This window comes from Cuculus canorus, chromosome 3 (assembly GCF_017976375.1).
Source record: "Cuculus canorus isolate bCucCan1 chromosome 3, bCucCan1.pri, whole genome shotgun sequence".
Taxonomy (NCBI): domain Eukaryota; kingdom Metazoa; phylum Chordata; class Aves; order Cuculiformes; family Cuculidae; genus Cuculus; species Cuculus canorus.
This window is the reverse complement of record NC_071403.1, coordinates 22,066,966-22,090,920: the sequence shown is the minus strand read 5'-3', so window position 1 is coordinate 22,090,920 and position 23,955 is coordinate 22,066,966. Positions and strand designations below refer to the sequence as shown.

General features: G+C 38.3%; 1 protein-coding gene across 4 annotated transcripts in view; it reads left to right on the top strand.

The window, feature by feature from the left end:
* The window catches only part of RNGTT (RNA guanylyltransferase and 5'-phosphatase), a 184,440-nt gene that overhangs the window by 105,212 nt on the left and 55,273 nt on the right, over positions 1 to 23,955 (top strand). For all 4 annotated transcript variants that reach the window (XM_054063260.1, XM_054063263.1, XM_054063262.1 and 1 more), the window contains one exon: positions 15,495 to 15,595. In XM_054063260.1, coding sequence (XP_053919235.1) covers positions 15,495 to 15,595 — 101 coding nt within the window. The remainder of the gene's footprint in view (positions 1 to 15,494; positions 15,596 to 23,955) is intronic.

The window sequence follows — 23,955 nt, the reverse complement described above, 5'->3', positions numbered from 1 at the left end:
GAGGGAGTCCTTTCCTCCTAGTTTAGGTATATAAACACGTGTAAAGTTTCAGATACTCATCTTTCTCCATTTGCCGCAAGGGAAATAAGTGCTTATTGGAGAGCTGCTTTATTAAGCAACTGGAACTCCCATGTCTCTGTGTCTGAGTTAGACTGGATTTCACCCAAAGTCTTCAATGATTATGGCCTTCTTAAAAATAATTAAAGGTAAACATAACCTTTGGGCTTTGTGCCAAGCTAACTCCTGTAGTTTTTAGCAAAAATTGTGTTGAAATCTTTAGGAAGAATAGGGTTTCCTGATCACATGAGAGGAAGTAGCTGATTGTTTTGCTAGAAAAGGTGGTTGGAAATGAAGGAAGATTGATTTTAGCCTGTATTTCATAGGGTCTTTTGGAGATCAGGGTGAAACTTTAATTTAGCCTAACTCCTATTAGTCTTTCTAGACAGTTGTATTAAGCTATTTAGCTTTGTACCTCTGGGTTTGTTAATCTTTGTTTCTAGAGGGGTGGGCAAAGGAAATCAACATATGGCTGAAGAAAAATTACGTAGGCTTGATCTTTTTCTGTTATATTAATTTCTGCTTAAGGCTGTTGGAGAGTTGTGAAGCTTAGTTTGAAAGAAAATTTTGTCTGCATAAATAAATACAATAGTATTCTGTAGTCACTGGCATCCTGGTGGCAGTTTACACTGATTACACGCTGAGGCCATCTCAGTTCAAGTTAGTGATACAAAGAGAAATAAAGGGAACAAAATAAAGTAACAGAAGAAAAATTCAGTTGTCTTGATTGCTTTTATTGTTGGGTTTATTTTTCCTGAAGACTTATGCAGAATGTATTTTAAAGAGATTATAAATACTGTATGGTGAAAAATAAGAAAATTGCAAAGTTCTCAATAGTAATATAAATCCAATACCTTAAGTAGCAACCATGGACCATCAACAGATCCTTTGGCTGCGGGGATGATAGCTCAGTTATCAGGACATTTTGTTTGTCACAGCAGTATGTAGCTTCTCAGTTTGCCAAAAGCAGAATTTAGAGTTGAAGGCAGTTGAAGACACCAGTTAGTCCATTGTGGATCACATATATATATGTTAGCCAACAATCTGAAGCCATTTACTTTTTCAGCTTTGTTTCAGACCAAGTATTAGAGTTTCTAGTTCCAGATTATGATTTTGAGTGAAAGACTGAATACAAGCAGAAGTGACTGAGAATAGGTTACAGCGATGTGCTGGGAGGTGGGAGGGTGAGCGGAAGGAAAGAGCAATGAGTAATTTTGGGCTGCTACATTCTGATAACTATAAACATGGATTTTTTTGGCTGTGAACCGAACTTCATTTATCAAATATGAATAGGATTGATATGTAAATGATGTTAGTTATGAAGAAAATTTCCTCATAATTTTTCTCCTTGCTTAATGGAATATTGAGAAAAGCTATTAGTATAGTCATGAAACAAGATGTTTAATGAAGCCAGAGGTATAAAGCTAAATTAAAGTGCAAGAGTAGAAGACATGTAGCCCAGTAATTGCCAAAGAACTCCAGTATAAATATTGCATTAACTTGAAGTTCAGATGCACTTTTGGAAAAAGCAATTGAAATATAGCTATTTAATCTTAACAGATTAATTTCTGCCTACAAGTTAACTTTCTAAACCTGATTTGCATTCAAATATTGAAATGCTTAGTTTAAAACATAATCTTACAGTATTTAAGTGAGTGCATATTAATAGCATGTTTTGCCTTTCAGTCTGTGATGGCAGTTAAGCATAATATTTCAGAAGTCATTTTGATTATAACAATTTTCTTTCTGCTTCATATAGTTTCAAGTCACATTTCTATAAGAGACAAATTGTAGTACAGTAATATTTTCACAATAAAAACTGCTACTTCTAGCTAACCAGTACTAATGTATTAAAAGGTAAAAAGGAAAAGTTTTCGGAATATGCTGAAGTTACTATCTTAGAATACATGTTAATTCTAATTTTTCCTTATTTTGCTATTTGAAGTGGAGGAATGTATGGGGTTAAAGCAGCATGGTGACATCACTGTCAACTAAGGAGCTATTTAAAACTTTGTTATCAGGAGTTGGCTTTATCATCCCTTTGGCTTAATGTAGACACTAAATGATCTGAGCTTAGCCAAAGAACATGTCTTTTCCCCATCTTTTCCAACCTCTGAGGTTATTATCTACATATTTACTTTCTATGATGTGACACCATTACTTTGTATAATGTTTGGGATTCATTAGCAACCTTATTTTCATGCTGATCAAATATTTATTAAACATCAGCATATCTCTGTATTCTGATCAAATTAGTGAACCAGGCAAAAAGCTGATGTTCAGTGAGGACTGCTCTTTGATACTCCAGGAGTTCCAAATCAATAATTTAGAACACTAAGCATTAAAAACATCATTTATTATTTCTTTTTATTCTTAGTTAAAAGATTTTTTTTTGAAATTGAGGAATTTGCTTATTATGTCATCATCTTTTATTTAGGGGATCATGGGCATCTGCCTGTAGTTAGACACGGATTGTAATGGGTGAAGAACTTGATACAGAGTGTGTAAACTATTTGCATGAAATTGGAAAATATTTGGATGATGTTTTGCAGCCATTTTGTGTTCGTATGTATTTTCCATAAAGTATTATAGATTCTTCTGTTTTCTCTCAACTATTAAAATACCTTTCACAAATGACAGGTTTTTGGAAAGTACTGGTGTTTACTCAGGAGTTTCTCTTAGCCTGATCACTTTTAGGAGTACTTACAAATCGCATCTTGTCTTTCCTTTAGAAACAGGGGTGCAATTGGCTCATGTTTGTTAAAAAAAAAAAAAAAAAAAAAGCCTGCTTTAAAATTTCAAGAGTTTATGCAGAAATTCTGTCAAACATCTACAGTAAAGGGATCGGTACTGGGTGTGTTGGATTCATTTTTCTAAGAAGAAAGGAATCCTAATAATTTTTGAGACACTGAGTGCCACTGAAGAGATTTCATTAAAGCCCCTTTTCTTAACGGAATCTCTACAGCCAAGTGAAATGCAACACATTTTTCCCTTGCTGACCTGCAATTGTCACAGTTTAATCTATTGAATGCATTGACATAAATTTTTTAGATGTCTCTGAATTCTTGGCTCTGCAAAACTTGATTAACCAACATTGTTTATACCACAGCTTTAGCATCTCATTGTTCTGCTGCCTTCCTGTAATAATTTTTGCTGCTCCTAAATGCATATTTCAAGCACCTAAGTATTTTTCGCAACCTTCAGAAACAATGAGTACTTAAACATTCAGTTCAGTGGCAACTGCTTAATACAGATTCATAGGTTTGAAAGCCCTGTGTGTAAATAATTTTTCCTGTGAAGCCAAATCTGAATAAGTTGTCTCAACTGAGTGCACAGGTATCAAACATTTTGTTAATATGACTGAATTTCTCCAAACTATTTATAGGAAAAAAGCTTTCTCTTAGAAGCGCAGTTACATTTCTAATTGGAAGCAACTTGGAAAGTTCTCATCCTTGGCAATCATGGTTAGCTCACATGAGTCGCATTAGCTGCTGTAAGGCTATGTGATGTTTTCTAAGCTGCAGAATTATGGTGTAGAACTCTATTTTAATGAGGATTATTTTTTTTTTTTTTTTTCTCTGTGAGTCATCTGTTTGTTTGTGAACCTGGCTCGGAGCCTTTGGATGTACATAGTGGGTGGCCAGGTGATACATTGTGAGCAGTACAATGGTTGTCCTAGGAGGGAGATGCTGGACAAGGGCACAGCAGGACAGCTGAGAGGATACGAACAGTGATACTTATTTCTAGCCACTTAGAGGATGGAGATGAGTGGAAACCAGTGTTACCAGTATCTTATTTAGTCACTTTTTCTCTGAATCGGTCTTCATAATCATTCACCCTGTCTTTTGAACCTACAGGCTTTTATTCTTGGACCTTATCTCCTTTGTCTCCTAAATTATCAATATGCAAAGCAGCTTTCGCTGTGTGTGTTGGATATCTCTGAGGCTGATGTGTTGATCACCAGTGATCACCACCAAACACCACAAGTGACATAGCGTACCTTTGCCTTCACCTCTGTAGTTTGCCTTCACCTCCAAGCATGTGAGTTTAGGAATGGGTCCACTGCTCTTAAAGCATTCTTCTCACATGACCTGTTTGCCTCAGACTTCAGTAAGAAGATCTGGACTTTCTGTTCCTCAGCCAGAAAGTGCTGTGGACTGTGATCAGACTAGTATATCTTTTTTCTAGTTCTTATCGTCGTGTTCAATATACAGCAAGAGCAGGCATTAGTCACAGTTGCCCCTCACTGACCAAGAGATTTCTGGTGCCACATTTCCTTTTGCTTAGCATTTTACCAGGCAACGTAAATAGAATACATGCAGAAGCATAGGAGCTATTACAATGATAGTTTATGGGCAATATGGGGAGGGTGTAAGCTGTTTGTATGGACGTTTTGAAGAACAGAAGGAGTTGGAACTGATAAGGCAAGTAAGAAGGGTCAGAAGGCAGAGTACTTCTAAGAAGATAAGAGTCAAAGATTAGCTGTTGGTGGCATGACTTATTTCCTCAAGTAGATTTTAGTGACTTGTGTGGGTTTTTTCATACTTTATTTTTGTGCCCGATAAGGAAATATGTTAAAATGAAGGATTTTAATGATAGGGTTTGGATTTATTTGTGTGTATATATGTGTTTATGGTCATGTTGTTACTATTTCTAACTTCTTCAGCAAACTTATCTGTCTTCATAAAAGATCAGTCATGTAGGCTAACCTGGATCATTGGGTCTTATGGTGCTTGAATGCAGCTAAATGTGGGCTGTGTATCTAAGAGTAAGTGTATTAAGTCCCAGCTCAAGGCATGAATCTGAAAAGAATAATTCCAGCTAGTTATCAACACCTTTCAATGCAATGCAAAAGAATAGAAAGTACATACACACTTTCTTTTGTATACCGCTGTATAAATAAGCAGTGAAAAGAATATTGGAATAGTAGATTCAGTTCTGTTGCCTACTCTTCTAACGGCTTTTGTGAAATTACACTATAAAGATGAGTACATTCGCCAACTGGAAAATTACCCATGCAGTGAGACTCAGACTTAGTCATTTTATCTTAAAAAGGGAAGTAATTACATGGAGAGCTAGGCTTCAGTCTAAACTAAGACATTAACAAGATTCAGTGTAGAAATAAGCATACATTTTTAAGCACAAGTGTAATAAATGGCAGTGGTGATCTTCCTAGATACATGTTAAGGTTTTTTCCTTCACTTGATATCTTTCATAAAGGTGTGCAGTACTTTGAGTAGGAATTACAAGCTTCATGTAAACATTATTGTACTTTGAATAGGAATTATAAGATTGATGCAAACATACAAAACATTACTGTTCAAGTTTTTCTGTCCGGTATGCAGCAAAGTGACTCAGTGAGCCCAGTAATGGTTTCCAGTCTTAAAATCTATGAATATCATAGAACAGTTTGGGTTGGAAGGGACCTTAAAGACCATGTTGTTCCAACCCCTGTGCTATGGGCAGGGACATCCCACTAGCTCAGGCTGCCCAAGGCCCCATCTAACCTGGCCTTGAACACCTCCATGGATGGGGCATCCACAGCTTCCTTGGGCAACCTGTGCCAGTGCCTCACCACTCCCATCGTGAAGAATTTCTTCCTAATGTTCAGTCTAAATCTTCTCCCTTGCAATTTCAAGTCATTCCCCCTCGTCCTATCACTCCGTGACTTTGTAAACAGTCCCTTCCCAGCTTTCCTGTAGCCCCTTCAGGTACTGGAAGGTCACTGTAAGGTCTCCTCTGAGACTTCTTTTCTCCAGGCTGAACAACCCCAACTCTCTCAGCCTGTCATTGTGTGGGAGATGATGCAATACACTGTTGTGTTAATGGTTGCTTTTCATTTTGTGGCCTCTTAATCCATTGATGTGACTTAATCGCATAATCTGTCAATAATGATAGCAACTTCTGTTTCTTTGGCTCATCTTTCTATAAGGTCTAGCCTGAAAATATTGATTATAATTGATCCTTTTGGTCCTTTAAAGCAATTCAGGGTCTGTAGTGAAAGAAAATACAAACATGTTTTGGGTAATTATTCTGTCTTCATGTTTACACAGCTGAATGCAAAGTATTAGATTGGGTAGGGCAGCAGGTGCCCTGTAGATATTAAGAGGCCTCAAAATTAGGTACAGCCTTTCAGAGGAAACATTTAGCCACTGTTTTGAGTGGGAAGTGCAGAAGGTTTGTTGTTGTTATAGGTTTGCAGTAGTTAACTTTTTCCTTTCAAGTAAAAGTTTTATTATCATGTTGAATACAAAAGTGCTTGCAAATAATTTAATTAAAACACAGAAGAATACTGGTAACAGAAATATGTGGATTTTACAACAGAGCAAATATTTCTTACTGTTTGTGAACATGAAACATTCTAGGATGTTTGAAAAATGCTCTTATGTCTTTGTCCTGTTAAGTAAGTCTCACTAAATAACAGAATATCATTTATGTAATGGCAGATGTTTCATATGGTGCTAAAATATGAAATAGTAAGGTAGCTTCTTTGAAACTTCAAATTATTAGATGTAAAGATTTATGTTTAATATTTATACTTAATTTTCAAGGATACTTAATTGCCATTTGTTGCATTTTTATTGTGGTTAAATGCTGGTGTCATTTGCAATGTGACAAATTATGTTTGGTGATTTAAAAGAACTCCAACAGATTCCAGTAGCTGTCTTGGTTAACTCCATCCCTTTCTGTCCCATCTGCCCTTACTCCCCAATGGTACTCTACTTGCCATCCCTCCTAGGTAAGTCTTCTGTGCCCTTTTTTTCAACCTTCTTTCTGAATTAGTATGTGCCTGTGTCTGCCACCTTAGCAGGACTCTGAATACCTTGGAGGTCTGACTGGTTTATTGAGGGGAAATTACAGCTGACAAGTAGCAGCACTGTTGCTGTTTAGAAGAAAGAGCGAGCTGGGCTATTTTCTGGCTTTCTTTCATTTGGGGGTGGAAGAAGTGAGGGAAGACATGTAGGAAGGGAAATGTGAGGTGGTCTCTGTTAGCGGCTGCTGTGCTTCAGGAGGGTGGTATTTAATAAGGGTTAGGGACATAGAGCTGGTTGATCAGGCTTTGTAGGATGGTAAGGCATCCTTCTCAAGGAAACTTTCTCCTCCTCCTCTTGTCAAGCCACAAGCTTCTTTCTTGGTCATCCCACCAGCTCTTCCTTTTCAATCACTGTGAGAAATGAACTGTTTGTTTTGTCTAGACTTTCAACTGAAGTCACTCTGTAGTCTTCCAGGTGGGTGTCTTCATGGTGAGTCAGCTACACCCCACAGCCCAAACTGCCTGCCCAGAATGCAGTACCAGAAACTAACCCCAGTCTTCCTCCTACGAAATTCTGAGAGCAAAGTCTGTCCCGTATGAAAGCAGTTTTTTGGAGTGAAACTTCCTCCTCATTATGGCCCACTAACATACCCAGTGCCCAGGCTTTCAGCTTTCTGCTTAAGCATCCATTGAATACAAATTTATTCAGTAGGACCCCCTGGGACATGGTCCTCGGGGACAAGGGAGCAGAACAGAACTGGCAAATATTTAAGAATGCTTTCCATGAAGCACAAGACCGGTCAGTCCCCAGATGTAGGAAATCAGACAGGGAAGGGAGGAGACGAGCGTGGCTGAATTGAGACCTGCTGGTCAAACTGAAGGGCAAGAGGGAACTGCACAGGTGGTGCAAGCAGGGATGGGGAACCTGGGAAGAGTATAGGGGCACTGCCCGTTTGTGTAGGGGTGGGGTCAGGAAGGCCAAGGCGCAGCTGGAGCTGAACTTGGCAAGGGAAGTGAAGACTAACAGAAGGGCTTCTGTAGATACATCAATCAGAAAAGGCAGGTTAAAGAGAGTGTACCCCCACTGATGGATGAAAATGGTGACCTTGCATCAACAGACAAGGAGAAGGCTGAGGTACTCAGCAAATTTTTTACCTCAGTCTTCACTGACAACCACTCTCCTCACCCCTCCTGGGTCATGGGACAACAAGATGGTGATTGGGGGGTTAACACCCTCCCATTGTAGAGGAGGATCAGATTTGTGAACACCTGAGGAACCTGAACATATATAAGTCTATGGGACTTGATGAGATGCATCCTAGAGTCCTGAGGAACTGGCTGATGTGGTGAGGCACTGGCATAGGTTGCCCAGGTAGGCTGTAGCTGTCCCATCCCTCGAGGTGTTCAGGCCAGGTTGGATGGGGCCGTGGGCAGCCTGGTCTGGTGGGAGGCGTTCCTGCCAGTCGCGGGGGGGTTGGAACTGGATGATCTTTAAGGTCCGTTTGAAGCCAAACCATTCTATGACACCATTTAAAGCAGCATTTCAGGATATTGTAGGATGCCTTCACAGTTCAGGTTTGTGCTAGGTAGGTGCTAGGTAGCACTGCAATGGTGCAGCCTTTGCCTTGGACTAGTGTTCATAGCGTGGTGTGAAGTGCTTTGGGTATGTCACTGAAGTGAAACTTCAAGTTTGGTTATGGGAATAGAATCCAATTTGCATGCATTGGAGCTGCCCAGCTATCTCAAATAATATGTACTGAGTAGGAACAACTAGGAGTTTTACTTTGAAAGTACCTTAATTTTGCATAAAATGCTAGTGGAAGTGCATCCGATATAGCTGCTAAAAGAACAAGCATCCAAAGAGAGATTACAGCATTGTAGAATAATTTAGGTCGAAAGGGGCTTCAAGAGGTCATATAGTCCAATCATTTAAAGCGATTTGAGGTAGTTTCTGATTTGTAAATGTACATTTTTGATGTGGAGTTATAATTTCTGTGGTTAGAGTAGGTTGGAAGGTTTCAGACTGAAACACGAACTTTACATTTGAGATGATATGGGACCTGATACGTTTCAGAACCAGTCGTACGTGTGCATATTTGTTGGGGGGGTGGTGGTGAGGATATCATTGCTATGAATGCTATATTTAAAATACCAGGGACTAGTTTGATCTCAGACAGATTGCTTCACATTTTGTTTTGGAATTAGAATATAGCTTAACTTCAAGCAGAACAGGTCTGCAGTATGCAATGATTCATCTAAGGTGAAATTTTCACTTACTTAACAAGCAGAATTCTTGTTTGGCTCCAACTCATATTTCAAGAAATTGATTTAGCACTTAGCATTCAAACTCGAGAACTTACTATTGCTGTATCATGTGTATGGACTGATCCATTAAAAAAAACAAACCTTCTTCTCGGGGATTATTAATGTGACCTTTGGTTGTATTCTCAGTCTAGATTTCTGTGAATTTCTGTCTTTCATGGTAACAGAGGAGTCTGGAGGGGCTGTGTAACTTGTTCTTAATATGAGCTTTGAAGTCTGAACGCTTATCTAAGCATTTGTAACTGTTTCAGAAAGATATCTGTAACTTACCTTTACCAGGTGTTCAGTGTTAGGAAAGTGCTGTGAAGCAAGAAGGGTGTTATTTGACAATGGTCAAAACTAAGCATAATAGTTGGAAGTGTATATTTATTGCCATTGCTTTCTAGGTGAGATCTCTTTGGCTAAATTGAAGTGCAGTAGAGATAAGTTTTCCTCAATTCTTTTATTAATAGGACAAAAAGTTTAGTTTAGCTGAGGTGTGTTTCATACTGTACTAGCTCTAGAGGTAAAAGCAAGAAATATAACTCCATCTTAAAGAACAAATCCTCCCCCACTCCCCTGCAAGCAAACCAGCCAATTAATTTTGTAATTAACTTGAATCAAAATTGTGGATCCAGCAGTGCAATTACAGGTATGCAGATATATCCTGTCAAAACACTGCTTTTCGTTACTGAGCTTGGCGTAGTTGTTCCTGTCTGTTGTGAAATTCATTTTGTATTGACTTTCAGAAGGGTGTGACTTGTCAGTCCTGGAAAAAGAGTTTGGAAAAATCCTATAGTAGATCCTACCTGGAACATCTGTGTTGGTTCCGAAGCATGAGAAAATACAATGCCAATTCAAAAAGCTGAGCGTGGGGGCATCTTTGCTCAAGGCTCAGAAGAAATCTCAATCTTCAGTTTTCAAGATGGGGTGTGTTTTGATAGCATTGTCTATTCCACTGGAAAGCAAAACTCCTGTTTGTGATTATGAGGAAATATTTTGTACTCGTGAATGCAGAAGCAGTCCAATTTTAACTTCTGGACACCAAACATGGGTTGTTTTTTGATTGAGACAGTTATTTCTGTACACAAGATAAATATCCTCTGTCTTGAAGACTATTTTAGCCTCTCTTTATCTTCTGTTTAAAGGAGTGATATGTAGAAGCCATATATTAAATCAGTTGAGGTTGTTTTCTAAAGCCAGCTAGTCTGGGTCTAGTCTTAATAGTTCATGAGGTCTCACAAATATGGCCTCCTACTTAAAAAGAAATGGATTATTATTTGAGTACATATTAATAAGTCCATCACTGTAAATACTCCAGTAATCTTGCTCAGCAGATTATTGCAAATCAATAAATTAGAAGCCATGCCACACAGAGGCTTAATACAAAATTTTAGGATTATGTGTGATTGACAGTTGAAATTTATGGGATGGTTAAGGACCTCAGTCATGCTAAAAGACCAGAGAGCAACCATTAGGACAGATCTTCATTTCCATACAGCAAAATTAACACCTATCCAACATCTTCAGCTACTCAGCTGTACCCTGTGTTCTTTCATACCTACTGTAGCAGTTGTTTTACAAATTAAATTTTCAGACTGTTAGAGATTTGTCATAAACGGAATTGTTCCCCATAGTTCTTCGTTGAACTAGGTAATAAATACCTAGAGTAGTAGTTGTCTTTGGCCATATTAGAAACTGCAGAAGAGAGAGAGCATCAACTTACGTCTTTTTGAAAACTGTATTTTATCCTACTACTCCTGGAACATATGTTAGTCATAAAACTTACATAGGATATAGTTCCCTCTTGTCTCTGTGTCAGATTTAAGTACAAGAAAATTGCAGGAAACTTTAACTGGAAAATAAATATGAATGCCACCCACCTTTACTGTAGTTCTCACATTCAGTGCACACAACTGGTTAAATATATACTATAAAATAGTAATTCTCACCCACCTTTACTGTAATTCTCACATTCAGTGCACACAACTGGTTAAATATATACTATAAAATAGTAAATATTTCCTCTATAGTGGAATGTAAATACTTCAAAATCTGTTTAAATACATAATCGGTATATATATTTAATATATATATAATGTATATAATATATATAAATTATGATCTGAAAACCTTAAATGCTCTACTGAGCATATTTTTTTATATGTTCTATGTATTTAATGTCTGTTAGTATGTATGCCATGAGTCTGTAAATGTTTTTAATACCATACTGCATGATAGCAGATTTTTAGTTTGGGGATGTAGCAAGGGAAAGGAGCAAGATAAATTCCATTAATATAAGAACTTGAAGATGAGATCATTGGGATTTTAAGATATTTCTGGTGAATGGAAAAGAGCTGGAGGAATGAGGGAGGAAAAAGCAGGATAGTGGCAACTGAAGGAATGTTTCTGTTGACTGCTGGAAGACTTTCTTGGTTTTGTAAATTACTTAAAAAATACCTTTCTAAATCCCATATTGGAAAGGTGCAACTGGCTTTCTTCATATATCTGCTGATGTTACAGCACAGAAATCATATGAAGGGGAAATGTGGCAGGAAGTGAAGAAAGAAAATAACATACTTTCATAACTTTACTATCACACTGTATCTAACTGGATTTTTTTTATTTGAGTGAAACAAAGATGCTTGATTTGATCTGGTGGGTGTTCCAGAGGTGAAGGACCATTGCAGGAAGTTGCTTTCCAAGGGAAAATTTTCAACTAGAAGATAGCTGGGAAGGAATAAAGTAAAAGATGTGGAAGAAGGAAAGCAGGCATAAATAAGAGGTATCAGAGGAGCTCCTGTCTGTTATCCTAAGGGCAAGAATAAATTAAATCTTATTTGCACGTTGAAAAGAAGATAACGGTGAAATTACAGAGCTGAGCTCTGTGTGCTTAGAATAGTAAGTTGGGCAGGTGGCTCTAATACCAACTTTTGGAACAGAACACCTGAAGCCATCCATCCCAAACAAAGGCCGTGATCAAAAAATAAGAAAAGATGCACTCTAGCCAGCCACATTCAAACTCCAGAAGAAGCTTTTAGTAGGTTGTTTTTGTCATGTGTAGCAGAGTTATGGCTAAAAATGTTTGGAGCTGATTTGGATTTCAATTATGTGAAGCTTGCCTTTTCTAGGTGAGATGAAGAAGGGGATTAGCAAAACAGTCACATTAAACTTCCAGAGGGCAGACTTTGGCCTGTTCAGAAGGCAGGTTAGCAAAGTCCCATGGGAGACAGTCCTTAAGGGCAAGGGAATCCACGAGTGCTGGGTGCTCTTCAAAAATGAAATCCTAGTGGCTCAGGAGCAAGCCACTCCCATGTTCTGGAAAAGGAGCCGGCGGGGGGAAAAAACCATCTTGGTTGAGTAGGGAGATCTTGAGAGATATCAAAAAGAAGAGGAATGTCTATGAGCTTTGGAAGAAGGGACAGGCGTCTTGGGTGGACTACAGGGAGGAAGTGAGATCGTGCAGGGAAAAAATCAGGAGGGCCAAGGCCCAACTAGAAATCAAATCGGCTAAGTCTGTGAAAGATAATAAAAAATCTTTCTACAAATACATTAACAAGAAAAGGAGGACGAGGGAGAATATTCAGTCCCTATTGGATGCAGAAGGAACAACAGTGACAAGGGATGAAGACAGGGCTGAGGTACTTAATGCCTTCTTTGCCTCAGTCTTTAATAGTAAGGGAAGTTGTGAGTTAGAGGAGCAGAATGAGGCTCCCATGATCCAAGAAGAGGCGGTTAGAGACTTGCTTGCCCAGCTAGACACCCACAAGTCTATGGGGCCTGATGGGATTCACCCAAGAGTATTGAAGGAGCTGGTGGATGTCCTTTACAAACCCCTTTCCATCATCTTCCCATGAGGGCTGGCTGGTGTTGTGCCCATCTACAAGAAGGGTCGCAGGGAGGATCCAGGGAACTACAGGCCTGTCAGTCTGACCTCAGTGCCAGGGAAAGTCATGGAACAGGTGATCTTAAGTACTATCATGAGGACCAGGTGATCAGGCCCAGTCAACATGGGTTCATGAAAGGCAGGTCTTGCCAAACTAACCTGATCACCTTTTATGACAAAGTGACTCGACTACTGGATGGGGGAAAGGCTGTGGATGTAGTCTTCTTGGACTTCAGTAAAGCCTTTGACACAGTTTCTCACAGCATTCTGCTTCAGAAACTGTCAGCCTCTGGCCTGGACAGGCGCACACGCTCCTGGGTTGAAAACTGGTTGGATGGCCGGGCCCAGAGAGTGGTGGTCAATGGAGTTAACTCCAGCTGGAGGCCAGTTACAGGTGGGGTTCCTCAGGGCTGAGTGCTGGTTCCAGCCCTGTTCAATGTCTCTATCAATGACCTGGATGAAGGCATTGAGTGCACCCTCAGCAAGTTTGCAGATGACACTAAGCTGGGTGGAAGTGTGGATCTGCTGGAGGGTAGGGAGGCTCTGCAAAGGGACCTGAACAGGCTGAACTGCTGGGCTGAGACCAATGGCATGAGGTTGAACAAGGCCAAATGCCGGGTCCTGCACTTGGGGCACAACAACCCTATGCAGTGCTACAGACTAGCAGAAGTCTGGCTAGAAAGCTGCCTGGAGGAGAAGGACCTGGGGGTGTTGTTTGACAGCTGACTGGACATGAGCGAGCAGTGTGCTCAGGTGGCCAAGAAAGCCAATGGCATCTTGGCTTGTATCAGAAATGGTGTGACCAGCAGGTCCAGGGAGGTGATTCTCCCTCTGTACTCGGCACTGGTGAGACTGCACCTTGAGTACTGTGTTCAGTTCTGGGCCCCTCTCCACAAGAAGGGTGTTGAGGCTCTGAAGCGTGTCCAGAGAAGAGCAACGAAGCTGGTGAGGGGGCTGGAGAACAAGTGTTATGAGGAGTGGCTGGGAGAGCTGGGGTTGTTTAGCCTGGAGAAGAGGAGGCTGAGGGGAGACCTTAATGCTCTCTACAACTACTTGAAAGGAGCTTGTGGAGAGGAGGGTGGCCTTTTCTCCCAAGTGACAAGGGACAGGACAAGGGGGAATGGCCTGAAGCTCAGCCAGGGGAGGTTCAGGCTGGACTTTAGGAAAAAAATTTTCATGGAAAGGGTCATTGGGCACTGGAATAGGCTGCCCAGGGAGGGGCTTGAGTCACCTTCCCTGGAGGTGTTTAAAGGACAGGTGGACGAGATGCTGAGGGGCATGGTTTAGGGAGTGTTAGGAATGGTTGGACTCAATGACCCAGTGGGTCCCTTCCAACCTAGTCATTCTATGATTCTATGATTCTTATCATCTATCAAAAGTCACACACCATCTTTTAATTAAAAAATGATATGCAAGATATGCTGCATTTATTTTGGAAAGAGTAGCTTTCCATTCTTACATCAGAGAACAGAAAATTCTTCATCTGTTTTCGTCACTTTAAATTAGAACTTTTAGGTTGATTGTCAGTAAATTTTGCATTATTTAACACAGCATAGGTGCACTGTCATGCTGGTAATCGCTGTGTTACCAAAAAACACTGGATGTTCTTGGGGTTATTTTTAGGTAAAATTGCATAAATTGTGGATTAATTCTTTATTGTGGATTAATAAGTATCTGACAACTAAAAATTTTCATTCTTTGCATCTTCAATTTTTTTTTACTTTTGCCCTATCCACGTGAATTCTAATTTTCTCAGTTGCTGTGAAAGATATTTTAGTAAGGAAAGGGTTAGCAGGTTGACTGTCACTATTAGCTGAGGATGAAGAAAATGACAGCTTAATAAACCAAAGCAAATGATAGAGAGACCACGAGAAAACAAAACTCTAATTTATGAGAAAATTGCTCCTTGCAACTTTTGGTTCAAGTGTGTACCCTTTACCTTATGGAACAGATGTTCCCTTATTTATGTTCCTGTATGTAATGATGTTCTTTAACCTTTACATAACTTAATTTCCTTTGGTGCAAAGGAGCATGTTTCTGATGGTTTACAGTATAGTTACTGCTGGCTTTTTTGTGTTGTGTCAGGCAACAGCATGAGAAACAAAAATATTGTTCATAATATTGCTGAAAAATATTGAGATTATCTTAAATGTGTTTTTTATGTATCAGTGTTTTCATTTGTTACTGTGCTGTGTTATTTTCTTTCCTGAAATTTTCCATTATCCAGAGAGAGATAATGAAGTACACTAATTTTTATTTCTATTCCCAGCTTTTTATTATATGCAATGGCTTGGCTACAGGGCTAAGCAGTTTTACAAAGGAGCAGCAAATAAAGTAGTGAAGCACAACTACCTCTGTGGTAATGGAAATTCATTGTTCCAATCACTAAGTGTAATTCATTAGAGACAGCTAACATAGTCTGAAATACTGAATTGTTACTTTTAAAATCAGTAAAAACCAATAAGCTTAATAAAATTGCTTTTTCATTTTTTTCAGAAATACAAGCCTGGTCGATGTGATGATATTTTGAAATGGAAGCCACCCAGCCTGAACTCTGTTGATTTCCGTCTAAAGATAACAAGAATTGGTGGAGAGGGGTATGTAATCTCTTCCCTTTTTAAATGTATAACACTCATGTGAATGTCCCTTAGCAGTTAATCTCTCTTCTGATATTTCTGGACATTTTCTGGGGCTAAGTCTTAATCTATATTCTGTATAATTTATTCATTGAAAATATAGGCAACTGCCATAATCAATGTTGTACTGAAAACAACGTCAGATGTTTATAAAGTAAATGTACTCATTCTTAAATTAAGTTTCATAAAACTTCTGAACATCCTCTTTAGATTGGGCTCTACCTCTTCATTTTTAGAGAGTAGGCAGGCTATATATAATCTTAAGTTAGTTTATAAAATAAATATTTTCCATTGGTTTTATGCAAAATAATAACAATCTAAGCTTTCTTCCATTTTAGAATTCTGCATAATGATAAATGGTGCTTGTTTTCTTAGAGAAAAACAAAACTTGACATTTGTACTCAATAAGTATTCTTTGATATTGTGTTTAAAACCATTAAAATCTTAACCAAAACCAGTGAGTTCTAATGGCAGAAGACATGTAAATCTTTACATTACATCAGTTCTAGATACTATTTGCATAGTTCAGTCACTGCACGTATTAAATAGGGAGAATTTCCATATTCAGTTGTGCCACGGAGGGGAAGATTGAGTCACTAGATTAAAACTTGCCTTGGAAAGGATTTTGTTTAAAACAAAGTTAATTGATTTTTAGGTTGCTTAATGTTTTAACATCTGGGACTCATTTCGACTGACAGTTTGAAATACTGGCATTTAGCTTTTCTTTTTCTTAATGCCACAGGCTACTCAATACAATTAAAAAATTAATTCACATATTGCTTACATATTCCAGAGTGCTAATAATGGCCCATCTAACTTTTAGACATTTGCATGTCATGTTAATGAATATATTTAGTGAATAGATATTATCTTAAGGATATGGGCTTTATTCTACAAAATGTACTTAACTCCTAACTTCTGAGCATTTCATGAGGTCAGAGTTATATCTTCAGATTTTTTGGGCTTTATTCTACAAAATGTACTTAACTCCTAACTTCTGAGCATTTCATGAGGTCAGAGTTATATCTTCAGATTTCTGTGTTTGAAAATATGATGTTAAGTCCTCAGTAATAACATAGTTATTTCAGTGAATACACAAGAACGTGTTAAGTTTGACTTCAGGGAGTCAGCTCATTACAAACATTTCATGTTTGACTTATAAGTGTCAGAGCAGTGTAATATGAAAGATCTCTGTAAAAAAAAAGAAAAGCCCATTATTTGATAGGAAAATTATTTTTATTACAGTATTCTTATGACTTCAGCTGGAATTTATAACTATACAGAGGTAGCCTGTGACTCAAAAGCAAAACATAACAGATTTTTCATTTCACATTAAAAAAGGAGTATTTTCTTGATTAGTTATTACTGATATCAAATATAAAACTGCCAGTGCTATTGTGTTTAATATATTACTTTATCAGTTATAAAATAGTGAGCCAGCAACTACACTATTTACAGAAAGCTGGGCAGTTAGTAGTTAGGTATTAAAGTTATTAGTTAGTAGCAAGTTACTAAAGAATGACTGATCCATTGTGAAATTGTAAACACTTTCTAACATTTATAACTAAGATATATTTCTAACATATATAACTAAGTTATACTGTATTGCAGCTGTGTGAAAATAACTGCATTTCTCATATTGTGGAAATAATTAGCCAAATGAGTCTGTAAATACTGTAATACTTAAATGCATTAATCTTTATGTTCCTCTTATTTGCATATGAAAAAAATAAATCCTAGAAATCTGAAATTTGATAAATAAAGTACAGTTCTTCCAGATATGTTTTACTTCAGCTCACATAACAGTTGACTGCTCTTTGTAAAATACGGGTACTCATCCAAAAAAAGAAAAGTTAATGAAGTACTGGGTGGAAAATAATAATTTGCCATTGTTGGGAGAGAGGTATTTATGTTAAGTAATGACCTATGAAACAGTAGCTTCTGCCCAGTTAAACACAAACAATGAATGAAATACTCAGGTTTAGCCTCTTCATTTGTTAATTTGAGTATCCAATTTATCGCTCGGTAAAATCTGAACTCATTTGAGGAAAGATCGGAATTGCACTGATTTTGAAGTGGTTTACTAGACTTTTAAAAGAACCATCTTTAATTTTAGACTGTAAAAAGGCAATTCCTGAGTAAGAAGATGGTTGATTTCTGTTATAACTAAAATTTCTATTTTGATGAACTGGATATCTTCCTACTGGCAGTTCTAACATGATAACATTAAGCTTCCTGCCTCCCCCCACCCTGCTGAGATGAAAAGCAAGCATTGATATTGGTTTCAGCATTTTAGGTAAAAAGTTTTATTTTTCAGTAGTCAAAAAGAAATCTGGCATGCATTTGACAGCACAGTAATACAGATGTGGTTTAAGTACTGTTATAGAATTTGTGTAGTGTTTTGGTATAGTCAAACAATACTGTGTATGGAAATAGAAGGTATGCCTTTGTATTGATCTCTTACTGACAAATGAAGAGCTAAAGTCAAAGTATTGATCTCAAACACTTAAATGCTTGAAACAATGAGAATGGGGATTGTCTGTAATTTCCAGGTCCTCTGTTCTGATTTACAGGCTCATTTTCAAATCTTGAAATGCAGACAAATCTAGACCTGTGCTACAAGTGTGTGATTTTATCACAGTTTTGAGCCTAGCCATTAGTGATACTGAAACTGTATCGTGAAACTCCAACCGTGCGGCCCTTGTATTTATAGTTCCCTGTTCACTTAAATAGTTTAAAGAAAAAAAAAAAGGCACATAGGAGTATTATTTATTCAGTAGCATGAGATTAGAGCACTGTCAGCTGTTGGACATGTCTTTTGGATGGCACATGTGATTGAGATCCGGAACAATTATAAACAATCTTGTGCATTTTTTGTATGAATAAAGGAGTTACCTCTAGGGAGTTTGCCAGATTTTAGTTAGCATGATTGTTTTCCATCTACCTAAAATTCCCCTGTGCTTTCAGTTGTGCATTTCCATCCATAGATCAGTTTGCAATAGTACTGTTAACTGCAAAAATAGCTGCTGTGTTTCACCCCAGATGTACTTCAGTCATGGATGAATGACCGATTGCTTTTATCTAGGGCTCAGTTATTTCACTACTGATATCAGAGGGAGTTTTACCATTGAATTAAAAAGAAGCATTTGGTTTATGATCTACGAAGTGCTTTCAGAATAAGCTTCCATATAAAGATGTAGACTGTATAACAAAGAACATACGAGAAGGAAAAAGGAATACTATTGCATCCCAAAGAAAGGCAGGGTTTCTGTAACCTCAGCGACCTAATTCTGACACTCCTGTTCAGTGCAACTGTTTGAAAGGGATTGCATTATTGCACCTTAGTGAGTTATAGCTTATCAGCTGAGCCATAGTAATTGTCCCCTGTGTATTGTCATAGTCCAGCCTGTCCAAGCATTAGGATGATGGTTAGATTAAATTTGTATTGTGTTCGCAAGATTTCCAGTTTATGCTCTCTTAATCTCTTCTCATCACATCAATATTTAAAAGAAAGCAAACAAACAAACAAAAACCGAACCTAATCAACAACTTATTAAATTAGATAAACAAGAGAGTACTTTGTTGTTTGTCTCTGGTGAATCACATCAGTTGGACTGAAAAGCCTTCACCTTACATATGCTTTAAAAGGTAATTCCACTTCCCAGCACTTCTCTATCATTTCATGTTTGCTAAGATAAGGGTCTCACACCGGCAGTGCAAACTAGAGCCCATTGGTCATACAACAGTACCTTGTATTTTTCCTAAATTATGATGATACTCGTAGAAAATAAAATAACAGGGATTTAAGCACATCAACTGCATTTCCAAATGACGTACAAGTTAAACAATCTTATCAGAAGAGAATGTGGAGGATATTTAATTGCTGGATACTTCAGTTATGTTACAGACATGACTGCTTTTAAACAGTAGTTATACCTGTTCCTAAGATGTCTGGCTCTAAGAATATTTCTTAAAAAAATGAAATCTGTGAGCATTATTTAAATGTCACAAATATCAACTGAAACTGTCCGCATAGTGCCAGATTTGTGGTAGCTTTCCAAACCAGAATTTCTTAAATGCTTCCTTTAACTTTTTTTTAATTAGCCAGTGCGAGTCCCTTAGTTTTATCTAAGTCAGGCATACTAAAATCAAATTACAGGCAAGGCTTTGTTTTTATTGATTTTACTGAATATCTTACTGTCAATTTGATACCATTTCAAATTACAAAATGCTATAAATTTTATATAGAACATTGAGGTATTGGGAAGAATCAGGAATTTTACTCACCTTCTAAGTCAGAAATAGTAACAAAGGCTTGTTTCTTTTTAAAAAAGTTAGTAATCTGAAGTAGACATTACCATTTTTGTTAGTAGCAAGTCTGTATTGTTTTTTTATTATATCCATGATTAAGAAGACCGCGTAAGGGAAAAATCAAGCAAAATATTTAGACCAAGTTCTATTTAGGTTGGCCATCATCAAAGTATAAAAAACAAGAGATAAAGTACTATACATTTGAGGCAGTGGGCTTATTTCTTGACAGCAGGGTCTTCAAATCTTGAATAGATTGATCATTACAAATAAACAACCAGATACAGATAATCATGGCTACAGGCAAATATTTTCCTTGAGATAAGTGCGATGCTGTCCTTTTTGTTCTGTAAATTTGAAACAGCTTCTGAAGGGGACAGGGGGAAGGAAGCTGCAACTGGTTTGAAATGAGCACGATGTTCTTCGTTTACTGTGATATAGCTGTATTGTCTGTCACAATGTGGGCTGTCCAATTTGTAAGCTAGTACAAGTCACTCTTGTACTTGGAAAAAAATAAATAAATTGATAACTAACTGAAAAATCATGGAGGAGTGAGTTGAATAGGCTAAGGTCTGCAGAACAGACAGGAGAGTCTGATCTGTGTTATGTTCCTCCATCTTCTCTTTCCATTCCACTTTTTATGTGATTCCTGCATTGTTGGTTTGGGCTGTGAGCTCTTTGCCTTCTCACCTGTTTGCAGAATGCTTATTATCAAAGATCACAAACTTGCTATTACACATGCCATCCATCACAGAAAAGGACCTTTCCAAATAGTACCCTGGTGATAAAAATAATAATCCCATATTCTTCTCGCCTCCAAAGATCACAGTCAAGATTGGGGCTGCATTTCTGTTGAGTATGATGGAATTATGAGGCAGAATGCAGATGATGTCGCATAGCAATTACAGAACAAATAAGGACAAGATGTTTCAAATAGATGCAAAGATGCACAGTGGTGGGATGACAGCAGGAGGAGTGCAGGTTTGAATATATTAACTGCATTTATGGCTGTACCGTTGTTAAAGGAAGCATGTGCTTCAAAGTTGTTTACTTTTTAAGGAATGTAAGAGTTGCAAATTAAAGGAGTGATTTGTTTAGCTATTACCTTCAGGCATTCAGCTGTTACCACAGTAGGTCCTACTGGTTCTGAAGAAATGTAGAGGGCAGGGCTGTGCAAACTAATGGAGAGAGGATGTCATGTGTAGAAAGAATAGAGAGGTGGCCTGGGAAGGGGAAGCACAATTTTTGTGGTCGAAATACACATACACAACTGCCACTATTGGTACTGCAAAGGAAACTAGTAGATACACATTTTACGTAGGTACTATGCTGTAAGTATTTACGTGATATTGCTTATGTGAGGATATTTAAAATCTTTTTTGTAACACTTCAGTTTTTAAAACTTACTTTCAAGGTAAGGCTTTGAATCTAACCTCTGTTTATACTCTGGTACACCGAACATGATGTTGTACCTTCCACAAGCTAAAACTCAGGATGCTCATGGAATTTCTAGTGTTGTATTCCAAAAATGAACTCAGCCTCATCTTTTTATATGTTCAAGTGGCAGCCTTGGGCAATCTCCATCTGTCAGATAATTATTCTACTTTAGCTACTCATACCTCCGTATTTTTAAAAGCTTTGCCTCATATCATCCTAAAATTATCTATATGCTTGCAAAATGGAATGTAAATGTAGCCTTGCATATTTTATGGATTCCGTTCCTTTTTCTTGAGCTAGCTGCCTTCTTAAAGCAGTCTTTCTAGTTGCTCACGTCAGCTATCATAACGATTATCCACTCTGGTAAAGATCCATTTCTATCTGTATGCAAGATCAAGAAAAGCTCCCAAATACCATATGCCTCTAAATTTTTCTTCTCTCTCATGCACTTCTCTGTCCTATTTTACATTTTGATAGATATCTTGTTCCTATTTGGCTATGTAGCTAGATTTCTTGCTACTTGTGGATATGGAGATTGAGGGCTAATGCCATCCACAGCTAAAAAAATGTAAGGTGGTAGAATCTGAGAGATGAGTGAAAGAAGCAGGCAGTGGAGAAATGAAGTTGGGCTTCAGGATAGCTGGCTTTGGCTTTTTCAAGGAACAGGTAGCTGTTGTCCTATGTCAGGTTCCCTAAAGTGCAGAGAGGCCCAGGATAGCTGATTGATATTCAAGGACAGCCTCATCAAAATGTGCAAGGACATACTTTTCTAGTGTGCAGGAAGAGAAGCATGTATGGCAGACAGCTGACTTGACTTGTTTGAATGGGGAATTCTTGGCTTAACTCACCTCAATAATGAAGTGTATAGAAGATGTAAACAGGGACAAACCTCTGTGGAGAACATAAAACCAGTGTTTGAGTGTAGAGGGAAGGAACTAGGAAAACCAAAACTCAACTGGAGTTGACGATAAGTGAGGGACTTTGGTAACTAAAGATGCCTTGGTAACAAAAGGAAGACTGAGGAAGATGGTGTGCTGCTAATGCAGCAGGAGACATAGTGAGAAAAGGTTCAAGAAGGGCTGAGGTACGCAGTGCTGCTTTGGCTTTGCTCTTGACTCCCCCGTGGCTGGAAAGGGAAGAGAATCAAAAGTGTAAAAGTGAGAGAAATTGTGGGTTGAGACAAAGACAGTTTAATAAGTAAAGCAAAAACCATGCACACAAGTAGAGCAAAGCAAGAAATTCACCACTTTCCATTGGCAGGCAGGTGTTCAGCCATCTGCAGGAAAGCAGAGCTTCATGATATGTTAGTTCGGAAGATAAACGCCATAATTCCAAATATCCCCTGCCTCCTCCTTCTTCTCTCAGCTTTATGTGCTGAGCATGTTGTCATGCAGTATGGGATATCCCTTTGGTCAGTAGGGGTCAGCTGTCCCAGCTGCGTCCCCTCCCAGCTTCTTGTGTTCTCTCAGCCTACAAGTTGATCAGGTGGGGTGAGAAGACAGGAAGGACTTGACTCTGTGTGAGCACCTTTCAGCAGTAACTAAAACATCTCTGTATTATCAACACTGTTTCCAGCGCAAAGCCAAAACACAGACCCATAGTAGCTACTATGAAGAAGACTAACTACGCCAGCCAAAGCCAGCACAACTACCAGCAGGTGAGGAAGTTAAAGTTAGAGACTACTTGAGCGAACTGGACCTCAGGGTACTGGAGAGCAAAGCTTTGACATTGGGACAATAGTTAGCCCTTGTGGCAAAGATGTCCGGCTCATACCTGGGCCGCAGGTGGAGAGAGAGGATGATTCTTCACCTCTATTCAGCGTTTGTGAGGCTGCATCTTGAGTGGTGAGTCTAGTTTTGAGCTCCCCAGTATGAAAAAGACATTGATACACTGGAGCAATGGTGGGCCACCAAGGCAATGGGGGGGATTGAAGAACCTGATATACAAAGAGAGGCTGAGAGAACTGGGTTGTTCGGACTGAGGAAGAGAAGGCTTCATAATACTTTATTGCTGTTTACTGCTCCCTGACAATAGGTTAGAGAAAATGGAAAGAGACTGCCAGAGATGTGTTTTGAAAGAATGAAAATCAAGGGACACAAACTGTAGAAGGACAGAAGGAGAAGGTGTGTGAGAAAGGTTTAACACTGTAGTAGGCTGATGACTTGTAGAGTCTCCATCTTTGGACATACTCACAAGCTGACTAGATATGGCTGTGAGCAACCTGGTGTAACTTGGAAGCTGACCCTGTCTTGAGCATGAGGGAGATGGCATGTAAAGGTTCTTGCCAATCAGAGTTAATCTATGATTACCTGCAGAGAAGATGTAAAATGTTTTTTGTAAATAACGTAGAACTGTTTGACACTTAATTACCAAGTATTTTAAAACATTTTTATTTTCCTTTCTTCATGCTTTCTTCACTGTATATAGAGTTTTTTCTGTACTTGCATTTAATTTACAGATTGTGAGTTTGTCCTTGTAGAGGGGATTTTTGAGTTGCAAAATAAAATAACAGGCCTTTTTTATAAAGAGGCATTTGACATTGCTCTTTGTTATATGCTGTAAAGGTTTGCCAAATG